Source organism: Haliaeetus albicilla, chromosome 24 (genome assembly GCF_947461875.1).
Source record: "Haliaeetus albicilla chromosome 24, bHalAlb1.1, whole genome shotgun sequence".
NCBI lineage: Eukaryota > Metazoa > Chordata > Aves > Accipitriformes > Accipitridae > Haliaeetus > Haliaeetus albicilla.
In genome coordinates this window covers 13,161,372-13,188,283 of record NC_091506.1, presented here as the reverse complement: position 1 = coordinate 13,188,283, position 26,912 = coordinate 13,161,372, and the positions used below count along the sequence as shown (strand labels likewise).

Below are 26,912 nucleotides of genomic sequence, written 5' to 3'. Positions count from 1 at the left end.
GCTGAGCCTTGACATTTGCTTCAATAGAGCCCCATAAAATGCAAGAAAGTCTCTCCAATCCTGTAGGTGTATTAGCAGGTTTCTTGCACTGATGGATTAGAGCCAGGCTGTGTTCAGTAAATGTGGATAAATAATAAAAGGTGAGATTGTGTGCAGTGATCCCAGGTCTCCTTTCTCCAGCTGCTGCCTCCTGTCTGTTTGCCGGGAACCTTTGCGCAGGCAAACAGCTTTGCTTGAGAGAACAGGCTACGTGCTATTTTCTGACATAGCCAAAGGTGGCTGACACAAAGCCAAAGGAGAGCTTCTCTCTCAGGGACTGAAATGTCAACAAAGATGTTGTACTGTCTTACAGGGCCCTGACTTGCTTTTGTATAAAAACTGAACAGATGTTGGAAGGTCAGGAGCTTTGCCGTATACAGAACAGCCCCCGGAAAGCAGGGCAGAGCCTGCTCAGGTGTCACGGGTAACGCTGTTCTGGGTTTAATGTGCCAGCACTTCCCCTGAATGTATGGCTCCCTCCTAGCTGTGTGTGGAGTTTTACTCTGATTAAGGAAACGGGACTCATGGAACCATGTTGTGCGTCCATGAGCCTGGTTTCTGTCCTACTCTCTGCTTGCTCTGAACCAGTGATGTTCCTCAGAAGGCACAAAGGCTCTGAAGTAATAAGTTCCTGTATATCTTGTGAAGGCAGGCAATTAGGTGGAGGGAAGGGACCCCAACGGTGCTTGTGCAGAGGGGAATGGTATTGACTCACCCTTTATTAGACATCAGTTTGGTCACAGAGGAACTTAACTTTGAGACACGAATCTGGAGGAATCCAAGTGACTTCTGTTTTGCTGCTCATGAAATGGCCTATTTCCACTTGAAGATTCTGGCTTGCATAAATGTTTAAGGGGCTGACTTGTGTTTACTGCTGTAATCGGCTTCACTGGAGAGACTCAACAAGGGTGGCACTGCAGCAACTGAGAGCAGCCTTGTTTTTAGGGATTGTCCTTTGGAATATGCCTTCTCTGTCCAAGTATTGATTTCATTCTTTGCTTTTGAGAAATGGAAGCAAACCCCTTGTTGCAAGAGAGGGCTACGGCAAGGGCCGAGCTTTCAGAAGTTAATAGCCTGATCCTTTAATGCATGTTCTCTTACTTTAGGATGAGATAAAAGATATGGTATTAGGTGTGAGCAACCTGGAAGAAGAAAAGAGCTCATGGATTTAAGGTAGCTTGTGGTCTTGCTTCCTGAACCTCTCTTTGTGTTGTTCAGTCAAGTGTTTCATGCTTGGGAAACTTAAGCTCTAGGGACCAGAGCAACTGCTGATCCTCGCTGGCCTCAGCATCTTCTCCTACTGATCAGCAGGCAGGCGATTGTCAGTTCCTCAGTAGCTTTTTTTTGCTGCTGCGTGTTGAGGCAGGACAGCGGTTGAGATGAGGGAAGAGGAAACTTTGCAATGTTGTGCTCCTATGTCAAAGGACTAGTTGACAGACAACTGTTTGAGTGGAATAGCCTAAGGTTTGTGAACTCGCAGGTGGGTACTCAGTGTAGTTGTTGGCTGTGACGTGGGTGGTTATTATGTCTAGCAGTCTTTGTTCAGAGCTTGGTCACAGGGTCAATGACTTTTGACCATCTTTTTCAGGCCTCACTGGTCTTCCTTGTCTATCTATCATTAAGCCCACTTTGGCATGACTGACAGGAGCTTATTCCAAAGCTTAATGGGAGTGGGGCGTAGTAGTTGTGGAGTGTGGCTGTTGAGGAATTGGTCATGTCAGCAGGTCTGCATGTGGCCTTTGGACAGTATAGCAGGGGATCATATTTATAAAGGTTTCACAGGCCCTGTGGGTACAGTGATAGGCTTTGAAGCATGGTTTCCTCTGTGCTTTGCTTTCCCACAAAATCTTCAGGCATGATCCATCAAGGAGTGTGAAATATATTCAAAATCCCACTGCTGCTTTTTTTTCTCGCAGTCAGCAGGGTTGTGCTTTCTTCTCCAGTGTGGAGTTGTTTGCTGTTGAGAATAAGCAGTCTCTTTTCTTGTGATTCCTTACCTCTCTTTGGGACATGACGCCATCAAGAAAACCAGCTGTTCCAGTCTGAGAGTCTGCCTCTGCCTTCATGCTCTCTTGTCGATTGTGTTGAATCAATGAAGTATTGCAATACTATAGAGAAAAGGGGGGTGTGAAGAAATCGAGAGTGAGATCACACAGCAGGAATATATAGAAGAGGATTCATATCCTGTCACATAGTTCACAGTGGCTGTGTCTGGAACCAGATCTGCTATAATAACAGAAATCCCCTCATGGAAACTTGCATCTCAGATCCAAACCCTTGCTTCACTAAGCTGTGGGATCTGAGAGTTCCCACATGGAGAAGAGAGCTAGCTAATCGGAGCATCTGAGGAGACCTGACAGCAAGTCCTGGTCACTCCTGCTGGGAAGATGGTGGCTTTGATAGGTGTTACAGAAAAAATTATTTAAAGGAGAGAAGTAAGGGAGATAATCTCTGGATGCCAGCTGTAGCAGAAGGATAAGGTTCAAAATATTCTTCCTGTAAATCCTGCAAATTGCAGTTCTGACTCTTAATATCTCGAACCACTGTCTCAAACCTTTGTCAATATGGGCTTTTTGCCTGTGATGCTCAGATTCAATGGCATCTCTGTTCAGCCAAGAAAACTGCCAGGTTGTGCTTTGACTTTGGTTCCAGCTGTTCAGTGCAAAAAGCTTTCATTGCTGCTATGAAAAGCTTTTCTTAAGGGACAACATAAAGCAGTAGGAGTGTTGTGGTGCTTGAAGGTTGAAGTAGGCATCTTCTCTTGAGAAGCACAGCAGTCTAGTACACTGTCATGTGGATAAAAGGTTGTAAGGATTGTGCGTTATCTGTAGCTGTCTGCAATTAATCTCCCCAGCAGGTTTGGATCTGACTGATGTTTGGACCCACCAAACAAGTATGTAAGGGAATTTCTTCACTGGCTCTGAACTGCTCCACAAGCCTCAAGGCTGTAACTGTGCATCCGGGTCCTGCCTGCTCTTCCTCATGATCCTTGGTTCTTGTTCCATCTTTGTTCTTGCTTTGCTCTCTCTGTTGGAACTTTCCTTGGCTTCATCAGTTTTGATTTGTACTTGACCATGGTACCTGGTCCATCCTGGCAGCAGGATGGTAAGATCACTGCGTGTTTCACCTCAGGCAAGCTTGCGTTCTTCCTGATAATTGCCTCTGAATCAACAGTTGGAAACATTTCTTTTTCTTGGCACAAATTTCTCAAGTGTCACTGAAGTTTTGACAAGCTTCTGGAATTGCGTGTTGTAGAGCTATAAGAACCTGTCGTTTTAATTTCTGACTTGGCGTTTCTTATTTGCAAGTTTACTTCTAGGTGTGCACTTGATTGGTTCTTTTTTTTTTTTTTTTTAATAGACCAACAATATCTTAAGGTTTTCAAAACTGTTTCCCTGAGGTTAACTATCCGGTATCCTTCTCTTAAGCTTAACACTAGAAATTTGGCAACCGTATTGGGCAGGATCTAGAAACATGAAGATTAAGGAATGCCCATTTTGACCCTCTGGGACCAGAATCAAGTGCTGTATAGCACTGCCAAGTTATTTTCTCGGTCGTATTTTTGGTTTGTTTTATTTTGTTTTGTGGTGTGCCAAATTCAAGATCATTACAAATGCCATGCTAGCATGGGGGTGGGTCTTCATTAAGTCAGGACATTGCATAGCAAATGTTTGAGCTGTAGGCAAGGGTGGATTGTTCTAGGGCTCTTCTGTGATGTTCTGTGATTGAAACTCAAGCTATGGGTACTTCATGTATATTTGAAAAACTATGAGTGGCTCAGTGATATCGCTATAAGTGAGTGATACCTTCCTCACTGCCGAGCATGAGCAGTTCTGGCCACCTATAGGATTTTTCTTGTAGTATGTACAAGCAAGCTGGACATATGCTATTGCCTGGTTTTGCTACCTCCTTCTCCTTCTATCTCTTTATTTACTCATCTCTTTCTAGAGTGTGGGCTTAGATTTTTCCTTTCCCCTCTGTCTTCATTTTTTCACCTGCTTCCTTCCAGTGTCTCTGCACCCTCTCTCTCCCTCCTCTCCTATCTTCTGTCCCCTTCCTTTGCATTCCTTTCATTTTAAAAACTATATTGGAGCTGACACCAGGCTGCCTATTCCCTGCAGCACTGAACTGGCAGTTTGGAAAGAGGAGGCTCCAGTTCCCTCAGGGGGCAAGACAGAGTTCAGTGTCTGTCTTATTTTTAAATATGCATCTGAACATGGCTGATCAGAGGAGCAAAAGAAGTCTTTGGGTTCTGAGTACTGGAAGCTCATAAGGATGTAGAATAATCCTCTGCATCCCCCCGTGCTCCTCACTGAACATGAAAGCTGCTTGGCACAGGGGAGTTTGACTCCAGGAAACGTGGGTAAGATTCAGAGACTCCATGGAAGGAGGGTAGAAAGGTGTGGGTGCTTGTGTAAGCCTCACACTTTTTTTCTGCTTCAGCTTCTTTCTCATCCTGTCAGATTTAATGCAGTTCTTTTTTTTTTAACCCTGAAGGATCCTAAAGTACATTACCTAGATATACATCAACCTTGCACGATACTGTTTGCCTTGGGCAAGTAGAAGACTGATGACTGATCATCATGCTGGTATGGTGACGGGACAAGCTGGGATACCCCAGTTCCATGTCCTTATCACAACCATGACAAGGTATCAGAGATGGATTTGCACGTTTCCCAGTGTAAGTAGCGGCTCTGCTAAGGCAGGTTATGTACCCAGCTGGTGAATTTCCTAAATGGTTTTGCTGTGCAACTCTAGCTGCTGGCATCTGTTCAGGCAGCACAGTGATGTAGTCACCTAAAGGGCAAAAGAGGCAGGTGCTTACCGGTCCAACAGCTTTTGCCAGCAGATTAGGATTGGAAGTGAAGGAGAGCATATTGAATTAAAGCTGGAGTCATAATTTTAGTTTAGACAAAATGTATGTAGTTTGGCAGAATACCAGCATCCTGACTCTTGTAAAAATGTGTCACAGGGTCCCTCAGGACCATGGGAAGGTCAAGACCTCTATTGGAAAACTTCTGTCAGCTGTATTATTTCCTGTGGCACAGGCTACTTTGGTTTGGCATAGACACAGGGTAAGAACTACTCCTTTTCTGCAACTTGTTAGATGTTTCTGATCCTTAAAGTGGTCAAACCTGGTCTGTGTAGCTGGGGGTGTTCAAGATGTTTGCAGCAAGAAGTGGAAGGGAGGCTGCAGGCTCATCTTCTTCATGTTTTCTTTTAGCATCATTGACTAGTGAGCAGCCTAACCCATCAGAGGAGATACCTGACAGCATCAGGACTCAATACCAGGTGATTGTCAACTGGAGAAGTACAATGACTGTGTTCAGAGTAGGTTGAAGTAGGCTCTTCTCTGGAGAGAAATTGAGGAGGCTACATCTTAGTTCTTCCGAAATGCTCTAATAATCCAGGAGTAACAAATCCTTTTGATTGTAGAAGTCCTCTTGTAGGAGGATCTCAGTGTTCATGCTGTTTAACTTCTACTTTTTTCATTAACTCAAAGAAAGAAGTTAAGACTTTCCAGTTGGAGACTGGGGAAATGATATGTGTGAATGATAGAAGAATTGACTGCTGGGGTGGATGGATTTGGCCTTCTGTTCTGATTCTGCTTTTTTTTGCCAAAGGATCCATGTTTTTGGACTCCGATGAGGTGTGTTCAGTTGCTGCCCTTGTAACAGTTTGCTCAGTATTTATGTGGAAGAGGTTGTGCATTTGAAGTGGGTGAGGAATGGAAACAAGAGCTGGCACTGTGCAGCTGATTTCTTCTCTGCAGTGCTGCATATTCAGTTGTCAATTTTTTCTCTACTTTCTGGAAATTTTTGGTTTCTTGTTTTAAAATAGCTAGTAGAGAGAGAGGATTCATTGCCTACGAGAAGGGTAGCTGGAGCCAGGTGGCAGATAGACCTTCCCTGGCTGTGTTCTTTCAGCTCCTCTCTGCCCTGAAGATGGCTCTGCTGGAGCTTTGGGTCCCTTGCATATGTCTGTCTGTGTACCCTGTCCTGATGAGCAGCGTTGTGTACAACACAGCTTATACATGGCAATCCTGACTGGCATTGTTCTTCCTTTTAGATGTTTCCTGAATAGTCAAGCTGCTCATTACAGGCTGTCATTTTTTTCTGAAAAATTATGTACCACCACATTCTTACCAGAGAGGTTGTGTGTACGGGGGAGCCCTGGATAACAGGGTAGTAAAATTGCCTGAACTAGCTGCTCTGATTGCACCGGTTGCTGCAGCCACTGAGGCTGTGCCAGTGCTGGGAGAATTCCTTGGGAAAACAGACAAACTGCTGCAACAATTGCGGCATGATTTTATGTAACCTTGCTTTTGCTGTGGTGGGGAACAGTTTCCAAAAAAGCGTGGAAAGGATATGCCCAAAGTCGCTTTCATGTGTAACTTAGAGTATTCAGGATTTGACCCTGGCTCCCTGGAGGTAAAAGGCTGCTGTTACCCCCACCACTTCATCTTTTGCCAAGTCTGAAAATCCAGGTTCTTAAGAGGAGCTGTTACTTGTATGACCTTCATGCGTGAAACAGTTTCTCTTTTAAAATGTTTTTTCCCCTTTATCAGTTATTCATTGAAGAGTCTCTTTGCATCTGTAGAATTTTGAAGGGTAGCTATTATTTTACCATTTTAATTTTCCCAGCTGTTCAAATAATTGTTTTAACCTCTCAGTGCCTGGAAATGCTTTTCACATCCCGGTTGCTCTGCGTTGTATTTCTTTCATTTCATGTTTTAAATTGCCAACAAATATTTTTTCCCCGTTCCAGATGGTTATTCTGTGACATTCTTCTCTATAGCTTTAAGGCTACATTGGTCTGAACAACACACTGACAGCAAGGAATTTGTGAACTTTCACTTTGTGATACTGGGCTCTCACATTCTGGTTTAGGGGTTTGCTGCTGCTGTGGTGTTGTTCTCCCCTCACCCCGCCAAGAGGAGCTCAGTACTTGCAGATCCCGTTAAGACCAGAACAAGCTGTGGTTATGCTGAAAGATCTTGCCACTGGCCTCTCTGGAGTTATATTTCACTATACATAGGGAAGGGGCTCTGACAGAGACAATGAAGCCAGCACAGAATACATTGTCTTCACACAGTTTTACAGGTATTAAAGTCAAAGCATTAAATATGATAGTGGTTTCTCTAGCCCCGAGACAAGGCTGTGACAGCCAAGGACAAGGCAGAACATTGTGCTGGTCTGGCAGGGGAGATTGCTAATTGAGCTGTGTGAGGCACTCGGTACCAGTGCGATGTTCCCAGCCTAGGGTGATGGTTGGAGGAGGAGGGCTGCACCTTTTGTGTCCTGTCTGGGGCAAAACACTTCCATGTGGGAGTACCCCCAGAGGAGCAGCGTCTCATTTCATAACATCAGTTTTCTTTTTATTTTTCTTCCTGTTTTGTTTTTTGTTTTTTTTGGGGGGTGGGGGGGGTGGGGTGTAATTAGCATTGCTTTTCTTGAGTATGTCTTTAACAGTCTTGCCATAGGGACAGAGGTGGAATTTGAAAATAAGTAATTATATTGTGATATTTTGGACATATTGCTGTAGTTTCTCTTGCATGCTTTTCTCACGTGTTCCAGAAGTTGCAAAAGGTGATTTATAATTCATCAAACTAAGCGTAAAACATCTGACTGCAAAACCTATCAATCTGATCCCATCTCTTTCTAGCCCTTTAATTAGAGAAGCCCTGCTGAAAAATGTACCCATCAGCTACTGAGAAATGGTGCATTCCTGGACCCTCGGTATAGATCTTGAGTTATCCAGGTGCCAAAATGCTGTCGGAACTGACAGATCGTAGAAAATACACCCACAGGCAGAGCATTATCCATTATACTGGCACCGAGCAGTGGGCAGTAAGGAAAAATCAGCAGAGAATGTGTCTTTATCAACTTTAATTGGCTTTTCCCATTGATAAAAATCAGTGTACCCGGCAAGGAAGAGAACCTATCTAGCAGTTTGATCTTTCCATCCCAGAGCTGAAGGGCGCAGTCCATCTCCACTGACGTGCGATGTGGACTTGTCTCAGCGCAGTTCCTAGCAGTGCAGTGGAGCCTACAACCCACAGAGAAGGCTGCCAGTCTGTCCTCAGTGAGTGACCATGTTTAAACAAGTGTGAAGAAAGAATTACTCTGGATAAGTTGGATTTCATCTGTGCTCTAGTTGCTCGAAATTTACTTCAGGGAGAAACAAACTTAGTTAAACTTTTCTTCAAGTCCTGGCTTGTAGGCGCTCCTGGATTACAGCTGGCTGGGCTGTGAAATCAAGGATCTGTCCAGTGGATATGCTGATATGGAAAGGAGACAGCGGACAAAGGAAGGAGCAACTTTGCAGGAGCTGCAGGAAATGGCGCATGTAGAGGTTTGGGGAAGAAAGAGAACAAGCTTCTTTTGGGTCACTTGGCACTGCAGGTTTATATGTAGCTTTACATCAAAGGATACAGCAACTGTGTGGATTTCTCCTGGGAAGGCTATTTTGATGCCTTGTTGCGGCATCTTGCATTTACTGAACTATGTAAATGTTTCCATTTTTCCTTGGTGCTGCTTAAGTCTGTTGCTATTAGATTCATGACAGTTTTGTTAGAGTAAATAATATAGTAAAGATGATTGCAAATCTACTACTATACTAGGTTTTTTCCTGGTTGATTAATGAGGACAACAAATTTCTTTCTTTATGATCAATTTGACAATGTGTAGCCCTTCTCTTGCTAAAATCCGCAGGGTTTCTGAGCATGGCTTTATTTTAAGTTTCTTTTCTGCTAAGTCAAACTTCTCTATCTTTTTTCCATAAATAATGGAAAAGAGAAGTATGTCCAGTTGGAAAAGACAGTTTAGTAAGTGAATTTATTGCAAAAGTTTCCTTTCCACAGTCCCTCATGGTCTTAAAAACCAGACTGTAAGACCATCACAGGGTTGCAATCATATAAATATCAGTTTAACCCTTGTATTTAAAACTTCTTAGAACAAAATTTGTAAAGATTTGTTGTTCAGACAAATGAAGAAACAGTCCCACATCCAAAGCCTGCTGCATAGGGAACTGTACTGCTATTGGCACAGATCACTGTGATCTTTTAGAGCCTATCTGCCGTGCCGTGGCAGCGCAAGTCGGTATTCTGGGCGTGCTTATCGCCTAATCGGTTGGGTAGTGCTGAGAAGTGAGGGTGCAGCAGCAGGGTAGGCTGTGTGCAGGGTACGTACCTGGACTCTGCCAGCAGAGCTCAGGTACACCTCCGTCCAGCTTCCCCATCACGAGTGCAGGCTCTGCCCTTGCCGGGGTTGATGCAGTGCCTGGCACAGCAGGTTCCATGTCAGGGTAAACTTTAGAGCCTGCCACTGTGCAAGCTGTAAGAATATGATGGACCTTATGGAAAAAAGTGTTGATTGTGTGGTTCTTAATTTTTTCTTTCTGCTTATCGCATGGCTGGGAGAAACATAGTAACTTCTTGTGTTCAGAAGGTTTCTTTAGAAACTTGAAGCAAGTGGGAGGGAGGGATAACAAAGTCCATTCTGTTCCTCTAATTCAATCTGCCTATTTACAAGCCCAACCCGTAAAGTATGTTCTCACTGTTCTTTGCAGCAAGAGGAAGACTGAGGCTTTAAAAGACTTCTGGAGAATATATACAAATCCACGTGAATAGCCTTAAACATCATAATTCACGTGGTTTCTATGGATGCTGGCTGTACTGCAGTCAGGGCAATTCTCTTGTGTTGATGCAGATGCCACAGCAGTTTTACCAGGATACAATATTCTTGACTGCTGGCCCTAAACTCTGGTGTGGTGTTGCTGTCCGCTGTTAAATAGCTGTCTCATGCCTGTGTGATAGAAGGGATTCCTGCGTGTGCGGCCCAAAGAGATAGTAAAGAATGGTAAGATTTATTATGCATTATAAAATAATAATTCCAGATGAAATAAAGCTGTGGAGGGAGATCAGGATTTTGACACCTTGAGATGGCAAAATGCTTCTTTGGTGGCCTGGAGTTATTAAAGGTGTTGCTATCCTAGATGCTTAGTTTGCAAAGTGTGCAGTGTAAATGTGGATGGACAGTGCCTGTCTCTGGCTCTTTGTCAATCATTCCCTAAATGCTTGATGGTACCTGAGTGACCAGCTCCTCAGCCGCCTTCTCCTTAAAAGCAAGGCTGCATGATTTTTCTATTTTTCTAAACCATTTGCTCTCTTTAATTGACGACTGTGAGCCATTGTGTACGTAGTGCCGCAGGATCCTTGTCATGTAAGGGCCTTGATAAATATGTATTGTATTGTCAAGTGTTTGTAGCTACTCTGCAGGTAGTGGTGGTGAAGCAAGCTGCATACAGTTAAGAATCATTGTGTCTCTGGGGTCAATAAAAACAAGATGGCACAGGGGATTGTGGGAAGAGGAGCCAGGATAGCTGCCTTCAGCATCACCTGCTAATAAACCAGCTATTTATAGATCAGCTGAGGCTGTGTCAACTAGATTGTTAAATTAATATTTACATACTGGCTTCATTGTCTTTCACTGAAAATCTCATTTGCATTAGTGCTTGGACAGAAGTGCGGCTTCCTGTGCTCCAGATACACGAGTGCATTTGATCAGAGTTCGTGGTTTGCAGTGTGTGTGAAACCATTCCTGATAGATTCTTGCCTTGCAAATCCTCTTCTCCCCGTAGCAGCATTTTCCCATCTTTCTGTGCCTCTCATTTCTTGCAGGAAAGCTCACCTTTGTTCCCAAATGTCCGCAACTCATCATGAGGCTGATCTCACTAGAGAAGAGATGAGCAGCATTTCTGCATAGCAATTCCTGGTTAATCTCTGCCTCTCGGAGAGAGATTTGAATTGTTGATGGCTTGTGGGTAATTTAATAACTAGCAGACAAATAGGATGTGTAGATTGTAGTAACTTAGCCCAGATGCAAAATCCCCCATCCCTATTTGCATCTGTTTGAATGAATTTTGTTATAAAGGTTTGCTTTTTACGTTTTAGCACCAGCTAAACAGCAGCGAGAAGAGTCGCTGCTCAGTGAAGCTGTGTTGATCACAGCAGGCTCCACACCTGGCTAAGCAGTTTCAATCCCCTGTGCGTGTGTGTGTGTGTCTGTGTGCCTTTCAAAAGGAAAGAGTAATCTACTTGCTAGACGTGTGTGTCTGTCTCGTAGTCCTTGGACGACCTTGAACAGTCGTTTAACTTGTGTTTATTTGCCCATCTCTACTTGGGCAGATATTACTTCTGTGGTTTGGAGTGTTGAGGTTGAATGGATGTCTCGGAAATGTTGTGGATGAAAAGTATTACTGAAATATAAGGTATTCATACCATCTCTTCAGACAGTTGATCGGAGTTCAGATTCACCTGCCTGTCTTGCTGTTTCTTGCTTCAAAGCCATTTGGACACTTGGATTGTGCGGGAAGTTGGAAGGCAGTAATAGCAGGGCGGTGATGCAGACAGGTGTCACAGCCTTTGCTCAACTTCCACTTCTTAGCACTTGCAAGGCTGTTGGTAACGTACTGTTATGCTGGTATTGTGTTATTCTTAATCTGTCTTTGGCCTGCAAAGGGTCTAACAGCATCTGTTTCTCTGGCACCTCTGCAGGCTCTCAGGGCACCTCATTACTCTCTTTGGGAAGAGAACATTGCAATCCAGTGACTGTCCGCAGAGAGCAGAGCTCATCTTCCCATGCCAGCCCAGTTACCATAAAGTTAGAGCTCAGAGACCGGGTTGCAGTTTATCTCTCCGGGTGCTTGAGGCACATAATATTGCAATGATAATACAGTATGTGCTGAAACCTTTCACCTTTTATTTATTCTTTTTAAGCTAGCGAAGCCTCAGTTTCCTCCTGTTCAAAATATCTCTTCTCTTGTCTCACGAGAGAGGGAGTGGGACAGGCCATCTGTGGACACAGGTCTGGGAAACCTCAAGTCGATTCCTTGGTACTGCAAGTCCGGTGACTTGGCCTGTGCTCATTTCACCACTGCCTCTTCCATTTTAACTTTAATTCTTGCTGAAGGCAGCACCTGATTCTTACATTTTCAGATCTACCAGGTTTTTCTGCCTTCTGCTGATATTCAGGGGAGATGGGGATGTGGTTTTCTGCAAAATGTCAAGGTCTCTTCCTGAAGAGCTGACAGCATAGGTGTTTTATATGTACACAGGCTATTGGGATGAGACATTCTTACTCGGAAACATTGGCTGAGACAGTTATTCCTCCTGCCACGAAAAGACAGGCAGGCACTCACTGCTGCCAAGCCTTGAAGTATTTGGCATGTTTTCTATTGCCCTAGTTTTGTGGAGTTCTTCCTGAAGTTTTACAAGTACATGAGAATCTTAGTTCTGGTTTTCTATTAAAAAAAAAAAAAGAAAAAAGAAGGAATAAATAAAATAACCTAGCCCTCCTGCCTAGACAGCAGTGGTATGAGAATGTGACTCAGGTGCTTAAAACCAGAAGGCAAATGAAATAACCCCAGTGCATTTCTAAACAGTTTTACAAGTCAACCTTGTGGTTTTGGGGGAGTTTCTGACTTCTCTCTTGGATTTTGAATATGTGAAGAATGTGCAGCACGGCTCGTTTTCTTGAGTAAGGGAATATTTGCAACTCTGAGAGTTCACACATCCGCAGTGTCCCCTGCAAGCAATAACAAACTGACCAAAAAAATCAGTCTCCCCAAATTAGAAGAGCCCTGCATTCTAATTTGTGCTTTTTCAGTTGTTCCACTTTTCAAGCCTTCCTTGCAAACAGGAGGATCTCAAGCTCTTTAGTTCTAGGTGGAAGCCAAGATTTCATGTAAGAACGTGATTCGGGGAAGTAGAGCTTTGACATTTTCATAGTTATGTCATACATCATCAGACTTCTATATGAGCCAGCAACACTGTTTACGCAGAGATGAACGTAATTATTCACGGAGGGGCCCTGTTCAGTTTCGTACTCCCTGGTTGATCTATAGAGGAGACTGGCTCTGCAGGCCTGTATCTCTGTCCTTCTGTAGGCTCACAGGCAGCTGCCTGCATGCTTTCATGTTGGTTCTATAGGCAGCTGTGGAGGCACGTGCTCCTGAAATCACCAATGAATTTGTAGGCACATGCTCACACCTCTGCATTGCCTGAGCGGAGGGACACATGCAGTCAGACTCCCACAACAGAAAGGTTTCCAATAAAGCTGAAACACAGAGGTATTGTTTGTCCAACCGCTGGCAAATGCACAGAGCCATTGTGTGGGTCCTGAAAGCCTTAGCGCTTTATTCTCTGTAGACTGAATGGCAGCCGCGGGTAATAATAACACAAGATTAAAAAAGCCAACATTATAGGGGCATTTACAACCTGCTGAGAGAGTGAAATCTCAGCAAGGCTGAGCTGTGTCTCTAGTGATGCTACGTTTTTACTGCTTGATAAGGAAATGATGGGCAGCTCTGGAGAAATGGCCACCGCAGAGCAGATGAAAGGGGAGCGGGTTGTCTGTTCGAACACTGCATTAAGTAGAGGGGGACAAATGGAAAAGCTCTCTGCAAATCAAGTGGCTGGCCTGTCCCCCCCCCACTGTGCTGGGTGGGCTAGGAGGTGTGTATGTGTGCTTACATGCCTGTGTTTCCTTCCCAGGCTGGTTGAAAAGCTAAGGCTGGCTGGCGTCAGTGGGGCTGGACCCAGTTTGCATAATTCAGAGCCTCGTGCTTGGAGGCCTTTGGTCAGCATCATCCAGGGGTGGTGCTTTGGTGGCTGTCAGCAGATCCACTGAGGACCATTCATGTGTGAGAATGTAGCTGTGGACCTGTTGTGGATAAGAGATGGTAGTAGGATTAGCCTTCCACCTGCAGGAGCAGCCAGTCTTTCTGTGAACTTAAATTTTGGGAGACAGTAAGTATTGAGCTTTCTGAATGTAAGTCTCAGTTTTAAGTCACAGTAATGATGACTACCTTTTACAATTTAAGCTCAACTGACTGATACCATCTTACATGTGGAATTTCATTATTTTCAAAACAAACAAAGAAACCCTACCCCACAAAAAAAAAAAAAAAAAAAGAGACATTTTTTAAGGGCCAGTTCCTTATCTTAAAAGTCAAGTCTTTAATTCAGTGCTGGTTCTAACAATTCTTTAACATAAAAGTCTTACAAAGCTCTTTGTGTACATATAACTGTTTAAACAGCTTTAAAAGACCTAGGTTTCCTCTGCACACACATGGAAGTTGTATTTGGTAAGCCAGAGGCAGAGTACCAGCCTGTAGCAACATCCTCTCAGGATATGCCTAGGCTGCAGAATAATGATGACATATCAAAGCCAGCTCTAACCTTGCTAGCTTGGGTATTACCAGCAGGCTAACCCTGGCAGTGCTGAGCCGCTGGAATATGTACCCACCTGTTCAGACAGGTTTTGCAGCTCTCTGCTACTCAGCAGGTTTCTGAGGCAGTGTCTTACAGATGTGACCTTGGTCTTTGGTATTAACAATGCAGTGAGTGAAATGGTGGGAGGTATTTTAAATTAACAAAACCTGTTTTAATAAGAACACATGCTACACGGCTAGGGCAGGTGTGGTTTAATGACTGTACTTTTCCTTTCTAAAAACATTCTCATCCATTCAAGTGTCTTGCTTTGCTTGTGCCAGCCAGCGTTGCATGGAGATTGCTGGGCCCTGGGTGCTGTTTCTTGTGTGGGACATTATGGGGATTCAGAAATCCAGACTGCTTCACAGATTCATTTACTTGGATTAATGAATCTGTCCCTGCCTCTGTTTCCCCAAGAGTAATGTGAAGTTACTTACGTCACAGGGATTTATGAGCTTCTTTCTATATTGGCCGTTTTGCAGAGAGTGAAATTCAGCTCGTAGGGCTCTGCAGAAGGACAAAGTGTTTAAGTTTGTTCTGTTCTAATCCTGGTTACAGAAAGTTGGCAAGTTCCTGCTCAAAGTCTCTTTAAACACAAAATATAAATACCCTTTGATTGCCTTTTTTTTGGTCCTTCTCTTTCTCTCTCCCCTTTTCTGTCTCTTTCCTTCCTTTAAGTGTTTTGTTTTTCTTTTAAATGTTATCTGTCTTAAACGGCAAACTGTTCAGTTTGGGACCTGAGAGCTCCTCTGCGCTGGCACAGACCTGTGGAAGAAGGCTGTGGGCTTGCTTTGTTTCCACAGGTCGCAAGTGTGAAATTAAGTGTATGTTAGTGGTAAGGTCTTTGTGGGAAGAGGGTATAAAGAGGTGTTGAGTGACACTAGAAAAGAATGGTCTAGGAGGGGGGAAGAGAGGATGTAGCTAAAACTAAATATGATGCTTGCCTTTTGCCAGAACCTTTGCAGCAGAAGCATGGACATATTCCCAGTCTACAGCTCCCTCGTCTCTCTCTCCCCCTCCCTTTTCTTTCTCCGCCTCTGGGGCTACTGTTTTAGGATGAGTTGGTTCCAAATAGACAATACTTTTCTAGCAGATAAATGGACACCTAAGCAGCTGCACTGGTATCTATCATGAACAGACATGCTGCATGGTGAGGGAAATTACAAGATGGGACCAGCATAATTTGTCATATTTAAAAAAAAAGAAAGCTCCCCCTCCACTTGAGCAGCATCCACAAGACAAGTGAACAGCACACTTATAAACTGTCACTTTCTTTTCCAGTCTCTTAATACGTTTTCAAATGCTCCCGTTAAACATTCCACCTTTAGGTCCTCTTTGTAAGACAGATGGAAGCAGGTCTCTGTCCTGACACAGATGCAGAACTATCCATTTGCAGTGGAGGAAATGGGAGATAATTATTTAGGAGGCTTTTGTGGCTTATTCCAGCATCTGGTATTCTACCAGGGTGCCCTCTGAAGAGGGAAAGGGACAGGAAGGAGCTAGAGAAATGCTGAGCTTGTTTTTCACTTGGTAAAGGTTTTTAATCTTGAAAGAAGGATTTGGAATTTATGCAGGAGGAGACATTGATTGAGAAATAAAGATGCATCTCCTGGTGTTCACCATTCTCCCTTTGTTTGCTCAGATCCGTGTTTCAGGTTGTAGCGCATCTTATCTGCTGTTCTCTTAATTGCATTGGTTATATTGGGCGCCGGTGGGCAGTTGCTCAGAACAAATCCATCTTCCTGAGATACTGACTATGATGGCTTCTGCGTTCAGGGCTGAGCATGCAGCTTCACGCAGGTTGCTGCCTGGGTGTGCCTGTGGCCGGGCATCAGCACGTAATCGCATGACTGAATGTCTCCATGGCCTCCCAAGCCTCTCCGTTCCAGTCCGTGTGTCATGCTCAGCGGGAACACCCAGCGCTCTCCTGCCGGGACTGTGGATTCCCTCCCCAGTGCTCAGGCAGCAGGCAGGGCTTTCCAGCTCCTCCGCTCCTTGATGTTGTAAAAAGGGAGTGGCAGAGTGAAATGCTTAGGGTTTCTTGGGTGACTTCTGAAACCTCTATCTAAGAGGTGTGGTTGAATCATTTGACTGTCTCAGTTCAGGTCATTAACGTTTCAAAACGCCTGTTATTTTTCTGTCTGGTTGCCTGAACTTGGTAGAGGATTGTCTAATTGGGGCTTGGTGCGCGCCAACCAACCAGACTTCTCTTCCTTATGATCTAATCAGATCTTGCAGCTCCTGGGACCAGATATTTCAAGATACTTAAAGATTGGCAAGAGTTAGACATGTAATTAATTCTTTAAAATCTGATACTCAAATACCGTAAATGCTCGGTCAGCAATAAGCTGCTGGTGCAGAAGAGTTGCAGTGCTGAGTCAAATGGGCTGATTCTGCTAAAAGATATTTCAATTTCTGGTTTTGTGTCTGGGCAGTGGAGGTGGCCTCCCAATAAATTTTTTTTTTTTTTTTTTTTTAATTTACCTGTATGCTCTTTACTGTGATGCTAGTCTATGGGAGGTGTTTCACAAAAACAGGTAGAAGTTATATCCCACATCTATCTGCAAACAGACATGAGAATTCTCAGTCCTCTCTTGGCGCTCTCATTGCTGATTTTTGCCTCTTCAGCCAGAAGAAAAGGAGAGCGACATCTACACCCATGCAGACGAGATGAATACGGCTATCACACAAATAAAATTACTGGCTGCTGAATAGCAACAGCTTAATGAAAATGTGAACTGTTAAACAAATAAAGCCAGTCAAGCTCATAATACTTCTGCGTAGAATTTCACTGTATCACTGAGCAGAAATAGAATTAGGCATAGAAAAAGGGTATCTGGAGAAGTCTCTTCCTGCCTCTGTGCTTGGTATATGAAGCTGGACTAGACAGAAGTGAGCCATACTTTAAATGTGGACATGCTACCCCCACCTGGAGAGGAAACCTCTTTATCCAGTGCAGGAGCCTGCTAAAGCAAGGCAGAAAGGGACGAGGTAAAGTACTAAAATTCCCCTGAAGCCTAAATGCAAATTGTATAGAGGGATGGATCCCTTGAGAACTGTGTGATATTTTTTTGCATTTCTTTAGCATCTTCTGCTGGTGAATAATCATTGTACCTCTGTGTGGTTTGTAAGTAGCATTACTCTTGTGTACAGAAAGGGAAACCGAGATGGAGATTTATCTACAGCTGCTAGGCGAAGTTGGGAGGAGTCTGACAACAGAGCCTAGGACTCTGGCTCATGCCCTCCAGGCAGTGCTTACCTTCCTGTAGTGCATGGGAAAACTGCAGGGTTTAGTAACACTGGCAAGTGGCAGGTGAAATCCCCAGGATGAGTATTTAACAACAGCTATTAAGGTCCCATCTCAAAGGCACAGTGCCATAGCTGAGGGGTTGTGAAGTGTTTTCAGCAGCTCTTTGCGCTCTACCCAAGGACTGGACTTTCCTGTGCTTCCATCTTCATGAAAATTCCTGGAGTTAAAGACATGTTTGTTAGAACTAGTTCAGGTTAATAATCTGTTCCAGGATGAGATCTGGAAAGGCACAATGCAGTATGTAAAGTTGGGATCAGCTTGTGAAGAAGCCCTGCAGCCAAGGAGCTGCTGTATCTGTCTCCAAACAAAATGGCATCCTCTCTCCCTGGCTTCTCCCATCCGTGTTTGGCTCTGAAGACTCAGAGGCAAGGGATGGGATGGGGTGATCTCTAGGAGTTCAGAGGACAACTGGGGTTGCTCTTTCTATCACCTGTCTCTCTTTTCCTCCACGCTTACCCTGATGGCATTTCTTCAGAAGAAAGCATGTTTCAGCTAGGCTTGGTCTCAGACTTCTGTGGAGTCACTGGTGTATTGAAGGTATACTGTGTCTGGGTCATGCGAAGCTTTAATGCGCTGTGGAATTAGAAATGTTGTAGGAGTTTGTGTTCTAAGTGTCTTTATTTTTCTGGATGACCTCATGAAATTTCCTTGCACCGGGTCTGTATCTTGCTGTCTTGCTGCCTTTATCTAACTTGTTTTCCTGTGTATGTTGCTGACATCCAGCGAAGTATAATTTGTTTGAGAAGTGGCACTTATAACGAGGATCCTGCTAGTAATCCTTGTATTGAATCCCTTATATACACAATGTTCCAGGAATAATTAAAGTCACAAACTTCAGTCCTGAGGGATGCACAGGGGAAACCTATCCTGAAATGAGGCTTGGCATACCTGACTTTTCTACTTCCGGTGCTTTTTAACAGTAGGATTTGCTATTTTTACTCCAGGACTGAAGTAGATTTAAGTGGAAGTCTGACATCCTGAATTTCCACATCCTAACAGCAGTGTTCATCAGTCAGTATTCTTACTGTATCCTTTCTCTACCCCTTCTCTCTATTAATTTTCCTCAATAGTCTGCAGGGATCGTTTGCCAGCCTGATTCAAATTCCTGCACTTTCCTGGCGTCTTGTTTTATAACATCTTGCATCATGTACTTTCCATTTCTGTAATCCATTTAATCCGAAATACTGGAATGGCTTTGCAGGTATTTATTGCATTTCTTTCTTCCTTGTGTTAGGAGGTAACAGGTCATTTATACAACTTAATCCAAAGTCTCTTGGCTTCTGGGATTATTTTTTCCTTTTATTTTCCCACCGATTATCCTGGGGGCTGGTAGCAAAAGCAGGAATGAGAATATGGAGAAGTTTCCTTCGTTTGTGTATACTGTTTCATTACATTGTGCTCAGAGCGTGGTTTGGCAGTTTAGCAGTTAAACCCCTGCAGCCGATGTCCCCCAGCAATAACATTACTGTTGCCTGTCCTTAATTTTTGGAAGCATTGGGCTTAGGGTTTGAAATAATGAAATGCTGTTGCATCAGTAAGTGGTTTTCCATTTCTTTTGGCTCTGGAAACGGATATTCACAGTTGGGTGAAGTTCATTTTAATCCTCACAAAACCAGAGCTGGATTTGTACAAGTTGTCGTTGTTCTGCTTTAGAAACATTCTGTGCCTTCTGGATCCCTTTATCCCTCCCAGGGGCTAATCCATGAGTTTGTGAAATGCTTGGGGTGACTCCAGTTGTGGGATGGAGGGGCATCCAGTGTTATCTCCTTTTCCTCCTGCATTGCCTTCTCTTGCTCATTCCAGAAAGGCACGGTAGTGTTTGTAGTGTATACTTTCTGATGTGTATAGATAGTGGGATGTAATTATCTTCCCCTGAGGTAGAGTCATTATGCTGACTGCAAAGAGAGAGGGTCACAGTCCTAATGGGAAATGATTTTAAAGCAATCTTGACCAAGTCTAGTGGAGCCATTTCAGACCACTTAAAACTCAGCCAGTCCTTCACAGCACTTGCGATATGTCCACTTTATGCGGTGAGAGGCAATGGGACTAACATTTGTCGAGGGACAAAGAAAATCTATGATAAACTGCAGCATTGGCTTTGGGCAAGTGTTGCGTGCTGCCACAGGGGAGAGGTGCCGACAGAGCCCGGTCTTGATGATTATTGTTGTTGATACTGATTTGGAAAAACGCAAGGCACTTGCAGAAGCAATAAGCCAGTAGTCATGAAATCCGCCACTTTGGGCTTCCTGTGCTACAAAAGCTGCCCCTCTGCCCCCAGGCTTGATTCCTGCAGAGGCGAGAGGATCGTTCCTGTTTGCCAAGCAGGTGACTGGGCAGATAGTGGCACAGTCCCCAGATCAGAGCCAAACTGCTGGTGGATGCCCTAGTGGTTTACCTGGGAAGTTCAGGCTTTGAACATGCACTGACTTACAATGCAAATTTAGTCAGAGGTTGTTTAATAGCAAATCCTACTTTGTGTTATAAGACGTCAGAGGAAGACAGACTTCAGCATGCTTTGGTGTGGAGTTGTGGTCAGTAGCAAGGTGAGGAGAAAGACTTTGGCGGAGCTGATGGAAGGTGGCAGGCAGCAGTTGTAGGTCATATTGAGGGGCACTGGCAGGTCTGTAGGGACCAGCCTGGGACTAAAAAGCAGACACCACTTCACATAAGTGATTTTCTGTATTTCAGTCCTTCACAGAAGCACAATAGCCAGGGCAGCGTAGGTTAGCAAAGCTCTAAGCTAGTACCCAGGAGAGCAAGAATAACTAGTAGTGAAATGCTGCATGTCTGATATTCATCCTTTGAGCTCCTCTGTAATGTTATTGGAAAACAAAAATTGTTTAAATAATGGAACAGACCCGATGAAATTGTGCAGTGATGCAGAAGGGGTGAAGAAGGGTTATTTCCTTTCTTTCCATTACTTTTCTCCTCCTGCCTTGCCTCCCAAACGTGGGTGGAATCTGCATGTCAGGCACTAGCAACATCAGCTTGGCCTGTTGGCTTTTCTTAATGGTGAGAACGAGATTAAATGCAATTAACATTGATTGAACAAAAACTGCCCTCAGTTTGTATGCCGATTAATTAACAGCCATCCTTTCAGCAGTGGCCCTTTGTAGAGCGGTGTTTGTTCCTCCTGGCCCCGGTATTTTCTAGCCCATGTCCAAAATCAAAAGCATTGAGCGTTGTTCCCTACTGTGATGTCTGGGGCTACCAGCTCAGCAGGGAGACGCAGCCCCCCAACCGGGATGATTTTTTGTGCAGTCTAGTAACTGCAGAGCTGCTCAGTCAGTGGCAAAACATTTCCTGTTAAGCAAGGCTAATGACGGGAGCTCTCTGTGAGTTAGAACAATGATCAGAACAATTGTATGGAGGAAATCAATGTTATAATGCATGAACAAACAGGTGAGTCTCAGAACAGCTAGAGATTAGTTGTGCTAGTAAATAACTTCGTATTCGGGTGATGCAGAGCAATGGGGAAGTGTCAAGGCAGAGCAAAGCAAACAGTGTGTCAGCTCTTGTGAGTCAAAGGAGAGTGAGGAGGGGGGAGAGGAAACCAGAAAGACTGTTTCTGTTCCTTGCACTCTGTTGGTGGGGTATGTAGACCAGGGGACTTCCACGTGAAAGCACTTTCTGGGGTGTTCTGATAATGTGTCTGGTGAGTTTTTTGAAAGGCGTCTTTTCTGCTGTCAAGCCAGCTTTGAAGACACCATCTGGGGAAGTAGCCAAGAAGTCATTGGGTGAACTTCTCTGCTTTGCAAAGCTATTAACACCAGTACAGAGAAGAGGGAAAACAAAACTCTCTTCATAGCTTTTTGAATTAATGTTTTTTGTTGCTGCCAGACATACTCCTGCCCCTTCTTATTCCTAACCCAAGGACAGCAACTGTTGGACTCCTGAAGGATGAGAGAGACAGAGAGGCTTTTCTGTGCAATAACTATATGGCACAGAAGTGCTGTGATCCATTAGTCAGCACAGCTGCTCCACAAAATAGCCAATACCCCGAATGTAACAGAACAAATTGCACATAACCAAAAAATACCTACAGCATACATCAAACCAAAGTGACTCAAATGTCGCTTGCAGCGCTTTGGGGTGCTAATAGCCCTGCAACAAATGCTTTATCCGGTGGAAGGGCCTTGAACACCCATCTTAGGACAGGTCAGGATTTTTGTATTTAGTTAGTGCCTCTTTCCAGACTGAGATGAAAAAGTTGTGTGGTCACGTTACTGAAGTCTGCTATGTGCCAACAGGTATTCTGGTTTGAGAGCTGCCTGCATGCAGCAGGGAACTAGGAACTATGGAGATTAATTTCTACTTTGTCACTGACACTCCAAATGCACCAAGTCATTTATCATGGGGATCTGCTTTCTGATTTCTTCATACCTACACAGTGCCCATATGCGTGAGCACAGTGGTGCAACTGCTTAAGGGAATATTAGAACAAAGGTAAGGCACTCGCTGGAGGAAACTTGCAGGGTTTACCCCACGAGACTAAAGGCTGGTTAAATAAATATGTCTTAGCACAGCTGAGGCTTGGCAAACAGCATCTCTGGCAAACAGGGAGGAAGTTCTTCAGGGTCTGGGATTTCACGGAGGGAGATTCCTCCACTGGCTGTGAGCCTCCGGCGAGGCCAAGAGCCGACGCACAGAGCTAGCCAGCGACTGTGGGAGGCAGAGAGGATGCTGCGGACTCGCCGGGCAGCCCTGAGCTCCTATGCTGGGATGCAGACTGAGAAAGAAAGAACAGGAGGAAGACAAGAGAGCGGTGCCCTAGAAAATCTTGCTGAGACTTGCTTGCCCTGATGCTGGTACCAAGGCCTCAGCTTTCTGTTAGGGGAGAAGGACTGTGTTGGGCATTCACTGGACTCCCTTCTCAGCAGGGGTGAGATTTGTGGAGTGGATCTACTTGCAGAGCTCGAGCCTTTCTCCTCACTCAACTGGAACCAGAACTGGAAAGCTACTGGCTTTCCCACAGGTGCTGCAGAGTGGTGGGCTGTGTCAGCTGAGCAGCCAGCCAATTTTGACTGCTGTTAATTCCCAAGCCGGGTCTCATTCTGGTGGAAGAGCATGGGTTAGTGGCTCAAGGTCCCGCTTGCCAGGAGAGGCGTGGAGGAGAGTGCTGTGTGCCCTCCGGCTGGATTTGCTGTCAGGACTGAACAGATTGCCATTCCTGTTTGTGCTGCAGCCACAGCTGTGAGGAATTGCCTTTGTATGGACCCCTTTGTATGGACACTGTACTTGTATGTGGAGGCGCTGGGCTGGAGCTCATCAAGACTGGAACCCAGTGTCTACCTGACATTGCATTGGCAGTGGCATTAAAAAGAATCTACCCTCCCTGTGCAAGAAGGGCACCGTCCCCTCTCATTAGAGTGAGTGTGCAGTGCACTCTCCAAGGCTGCTTGTTTCCTGAGTTGTTCTGCTAAAACTGCAGCAGAGACCAGCTAATGCCAACTGTGGGGCAGTTATTTTGTGATGAGGCACTGAACTTCGTCAGGCTGAGCCTCAACTCAATTAATTGGGAGTATCCTGTCGTGTGGTAACAGCTTGTGATTGCAAGCTGCCTGGACTTGTTGCATATGCAACTTGTCTGGTGCATATGCAATAAGGGCATGTAGGAGAGGTAAGGCTTCTCCTTCCCTTTCCTGGCTCCTTCTGCTCAAGGTAAGTATTGTAGCAACCTGGTGGCATCTTGCAGGGAGGATTCCAGGTTGGAAGGAAATGAAGGGGTGCCAAATCTGTATTGGCATGGTTGCAATGCTAGGTGGAATTAAAACGCTGGTGTAAGTGGTTAGCTTAGCAAAGCGTGGGTTTAGTCTTAGAGGTACGGCATCCTTCCATGCTATTATTACACAGCATGTGAGGCATGAAATTGATGCAACTGTGCTTTTAAGCAGTTAGCCACAGGTTTATAAACTGATGGCCTAGGAACAGTGAAAACAATTATATGTGTATTCTAACAAGCATAGACTTATATGATGGGCTATCAGACCATGAGGCCTACAGGGCTTCCACTGTGCAGCATGCAACGGCTGTGTGATGCTCTGCAGTAGCTGGCAGAGGAGACCTCTGGCCTCCAGCATTAGCTGTGAATTGTGCCTGCACCACACGGCATGTTCTGCAGAAGATCAGAGGAGCATGGGTTCATAGCCAGCCAGAGACTGTACTCTGGTTTCGCTTTCTTTGTAAATTGAACTTTAGCAATATTAGAGGGTTCAGGATGGTAGTGGTCTATACTGGCATGGCAAATGCTGTAAGATCTGGATTGGCATCTGAGCAGGGAAAACCTGGAACAGCTGGGAAAGTCATCCCTCTGGGCAGGCTGTTGTGTACTGGGGGTGCTTCAGCTCCCAAAAAATGCCAACCCGATAACCTTCATGAGCACTCCATGCCCCTGATGAGGGAGGGGACATTGATTAATTGCTCCATCCAGCACAGGCTGGTCTTCGATGTAATTGTATCAGGCCACTACTGGGAGCAGCGTGGGCTGATCGACGGTATCGTTACCTGCCGCCTTTGTTCACAGAGGCTTCCCGTGGCGAGAGCTGCGCAGCAGGAAATTGGTGTCTGGCCTGCCTGGCAGCCCATCGGTTCTGGGTCCAGTGCTCACTGTGCAAAAGATTTTGAGAAAGTTTAGTCATCCAGAGTGAGATGGAACCTGATGTTTCTGCACAAGGAATGCTTGTGAGCCTCCAGCTCAATGCGTCCCCGGTATGTGGGTAGGTTAGGCTGGAAAGGTTTGATTGAGGTTAAGTGCTGGCTGTTTGCATTTTCTCCTGAAATGAGTAATAATATGTAGTTATGATTTTGAACATGAAAGTGTGTAACTATGATATTCTTTAAAAAGACCGTAAAGAAAAGGTTTTACTGTCTTCCATAAGGGTTAACCACAGAGTGGCCACATCAGTGACTGTTTCACAAAATGTAGCATTCCCTGACACTTCACTGAAGTGTTACACTGTGAATACAGCAAATTACTTTATTGCAAAATTGATTGCGAGTTGCTGCTGCTTCGCTCATTACAAGTTGGTGAGTGCTACTGGAGTTTTTAAAATGTATTGCTTCATGCAAAACTTTTAAGTCACTAATAATGAGAAAAATTACCTGGGAAATTAGAGTCAGTCGAGTAATATTGATGGTTCATTTATCAGATTTCTGGATAAGCTTTGTCCAAATAATTTGGCAAACAATTTTCTCTTTGTTCTTGAGTCCTTTGACGCTTTTCCAGTTCATTGTTGTTAGAGATGGGGTTGTCTTTGGAGATGCATGGTCAGTGTAGACTGAATATGCTGACCTTGCAGGTGTTAGGCAGTGAATTTCAGCCTGCTAGGCAGAAGTAGCCCAAACGACATCCTCACCTTCTGACAGATATTGCCAAGTGCACTAGTGTCATTATTTTGTGGTGTTCTCCTTTCTGATTCACATTCCAAGAAGCACAGCTTCTCTTCTCAGAAAGGCTAGTGTCTAGAAAGTAGAACCGAGCTCAAATCCAGCCCTAGTAAAAATGGGTGGTGAGACCACATGCAGCTAACTATTCAGTTGTCTTTCTGTAGTTGGCTTCAGCAGTGTCCTCTTAACATGGGTAAGTAGTGTCTACTCTGCAAAATGGAACTGCACCTATGCAGAGCATGAGAAAAAAGTAGCATGTTGACAGCCTCACCCAATGCAATTCTGCTGTTGGTGTAGCTACACCAGCAGTTCATTGATACAAAGATGCCGTTGCTCATGCATGAGAGCTGATTACCTAGGTTTTGAAGAAGGGTCCAACACGAATACTTCAGATCCTCAGAGGGAGAGGTGGTACAGCTGGTGGCAGGTGCGTTCTCATCCACTGCTGATGGCATTGTTGGTTTGATTTCTTTGACTTTATAGGGTTGATATGATAAAAATAGGAAGAGACCATAGCATGCTCTGCAATCTCCCTCCTAAAAAGGTCGAAAGCATCCTGTTTGTTCTGCCCCTTGGAAATCCACAGCTCATACACAGATACCTGCAGGATCTGAGGATGTATCACTTAGAAAACAGGACGTTGCTCTGGGGACAAAGCAGGCATGATTTTGCTTTGAATTTTAGGACGGTTTGGCTCTTAATAGGGTAAAAGCTGTCAAACATGTCATGAGTTGGGGCAGTCTCCGAGTCCCTCTCTTTCTTCTCCCCTCTCTAGTGCTCACTCTTACGCTGATCCTGTTCCAGGATGAGTGAGCAGTGTGTGCATGTTTGATGGCAGCTAATCAAAGTGCTCCCGTGTCCTGCTGAGGCTGGGACTTAGCATGGAACTACATGTACTCCTGTGACCCAGCTGCTCTGAGGTTTACCTGAGACCATGGCCTTTCTCTTCTGCTATAGGCCATCAGATTTATAAACCCTAATCCTTTGCAACTGACCATATGTTCTTGTTCACAGAATCAGTCTCGCCTTTGATATCATGACCTGCTGTCTTGCTTCTACAGTCCTCTGTCCCCTTGAGTGTCTTGTGTTTTACAGCAGGCAAAACCTGATGATTTTTCTGTGGGATTTTCACCCTGCTAACATTACTCCTTCGTTTCTGAAGGAAACAGTCCCATCTCAACAGCTGCATAACTAACTTGCTGCCTTTTTCTTTGTCTCCTTTTTCTTCCAGGAGCTGTTAGTTAATTCTGGATAAACATCAGCCACCAAAGAGCAGAGGACAGGGACCACAGATGCCCTTGGAAGCCCCAGCATCCTTCTGGATAGACACTGACCAAAACTGGTGCCTTCTGCCCTTCGCGGTCCAAGACAATGACATGATTCCTCTTCTAATTGCCTGCATGTATCAGTCTCAGTGGATGTTCCTGGAGTTGGGAGGAGGGTCCCGGGAGAGGGGGACGCTATCGTTTCCTTTTTTATTGTATTACAATGTAAAGAATCATGTTGACCCCAGGTGCTTCCAGCACAGCTTGTAGCTTGGAGTCTTGCCCAACACGAGCCTGGTTCACCCTGTGCTAGCTTTGGTTTCACCAATCCACATCTGAGTTTCAAGAGCTGTTATCGTTGTCCGTTTACTCTGGAGAAAGGGGTCCGAAGTATTTGGAAGTAACCCTGATTAGCTTGTTAGGACTAACTGTTCCTAGCATGCTCCCATTGGTTACACCAGCAGGCGCGTTTCTTCACTTCCAAGGTTCCCTCCTATACAATAAAGTGTTTAATGGTCACTGTGTGATGTGAGATACTTTCTGTCCCATGAGTTTGTAAATTGCTGTTTTCTGCCTACTACCCATGCCAACAAAAACTCCAAACAAGTGTGAGGAATAGAAATATTTCAAGTCACAG

At 44.7% G+C, this 26,912-nt stretch overlaps 1 protein-coding gene across 2 annotated transcripts in view; it reads left to right on the top strand.

Moving 5' to 3' along the window:
• Positions 1-26,794, top strand: part of CHCHD6 (coiled-coil-helix-coiled-coil-helix domain containing 6) — a 115,852-nt gene extending 89,058 nt beyond the window's left edge. For both annotated transcript variants that reach the window (XM_069812163.1, XM_069812164.1), the window contains one exon: positions 26,242-26,794. In XM_069812163.1, the coding sequence (XP_069668264.1) occupies positions 26,242-26,265 (24 nt within the window). In that variant the 3' untranslated portion in view covers positions 26,266-26,794. The remainder of the gene's footprint in view (positions 1-26,241) is intronic.
• Positions 26,795-26,912: the final 118 nt, after the last annotated feature.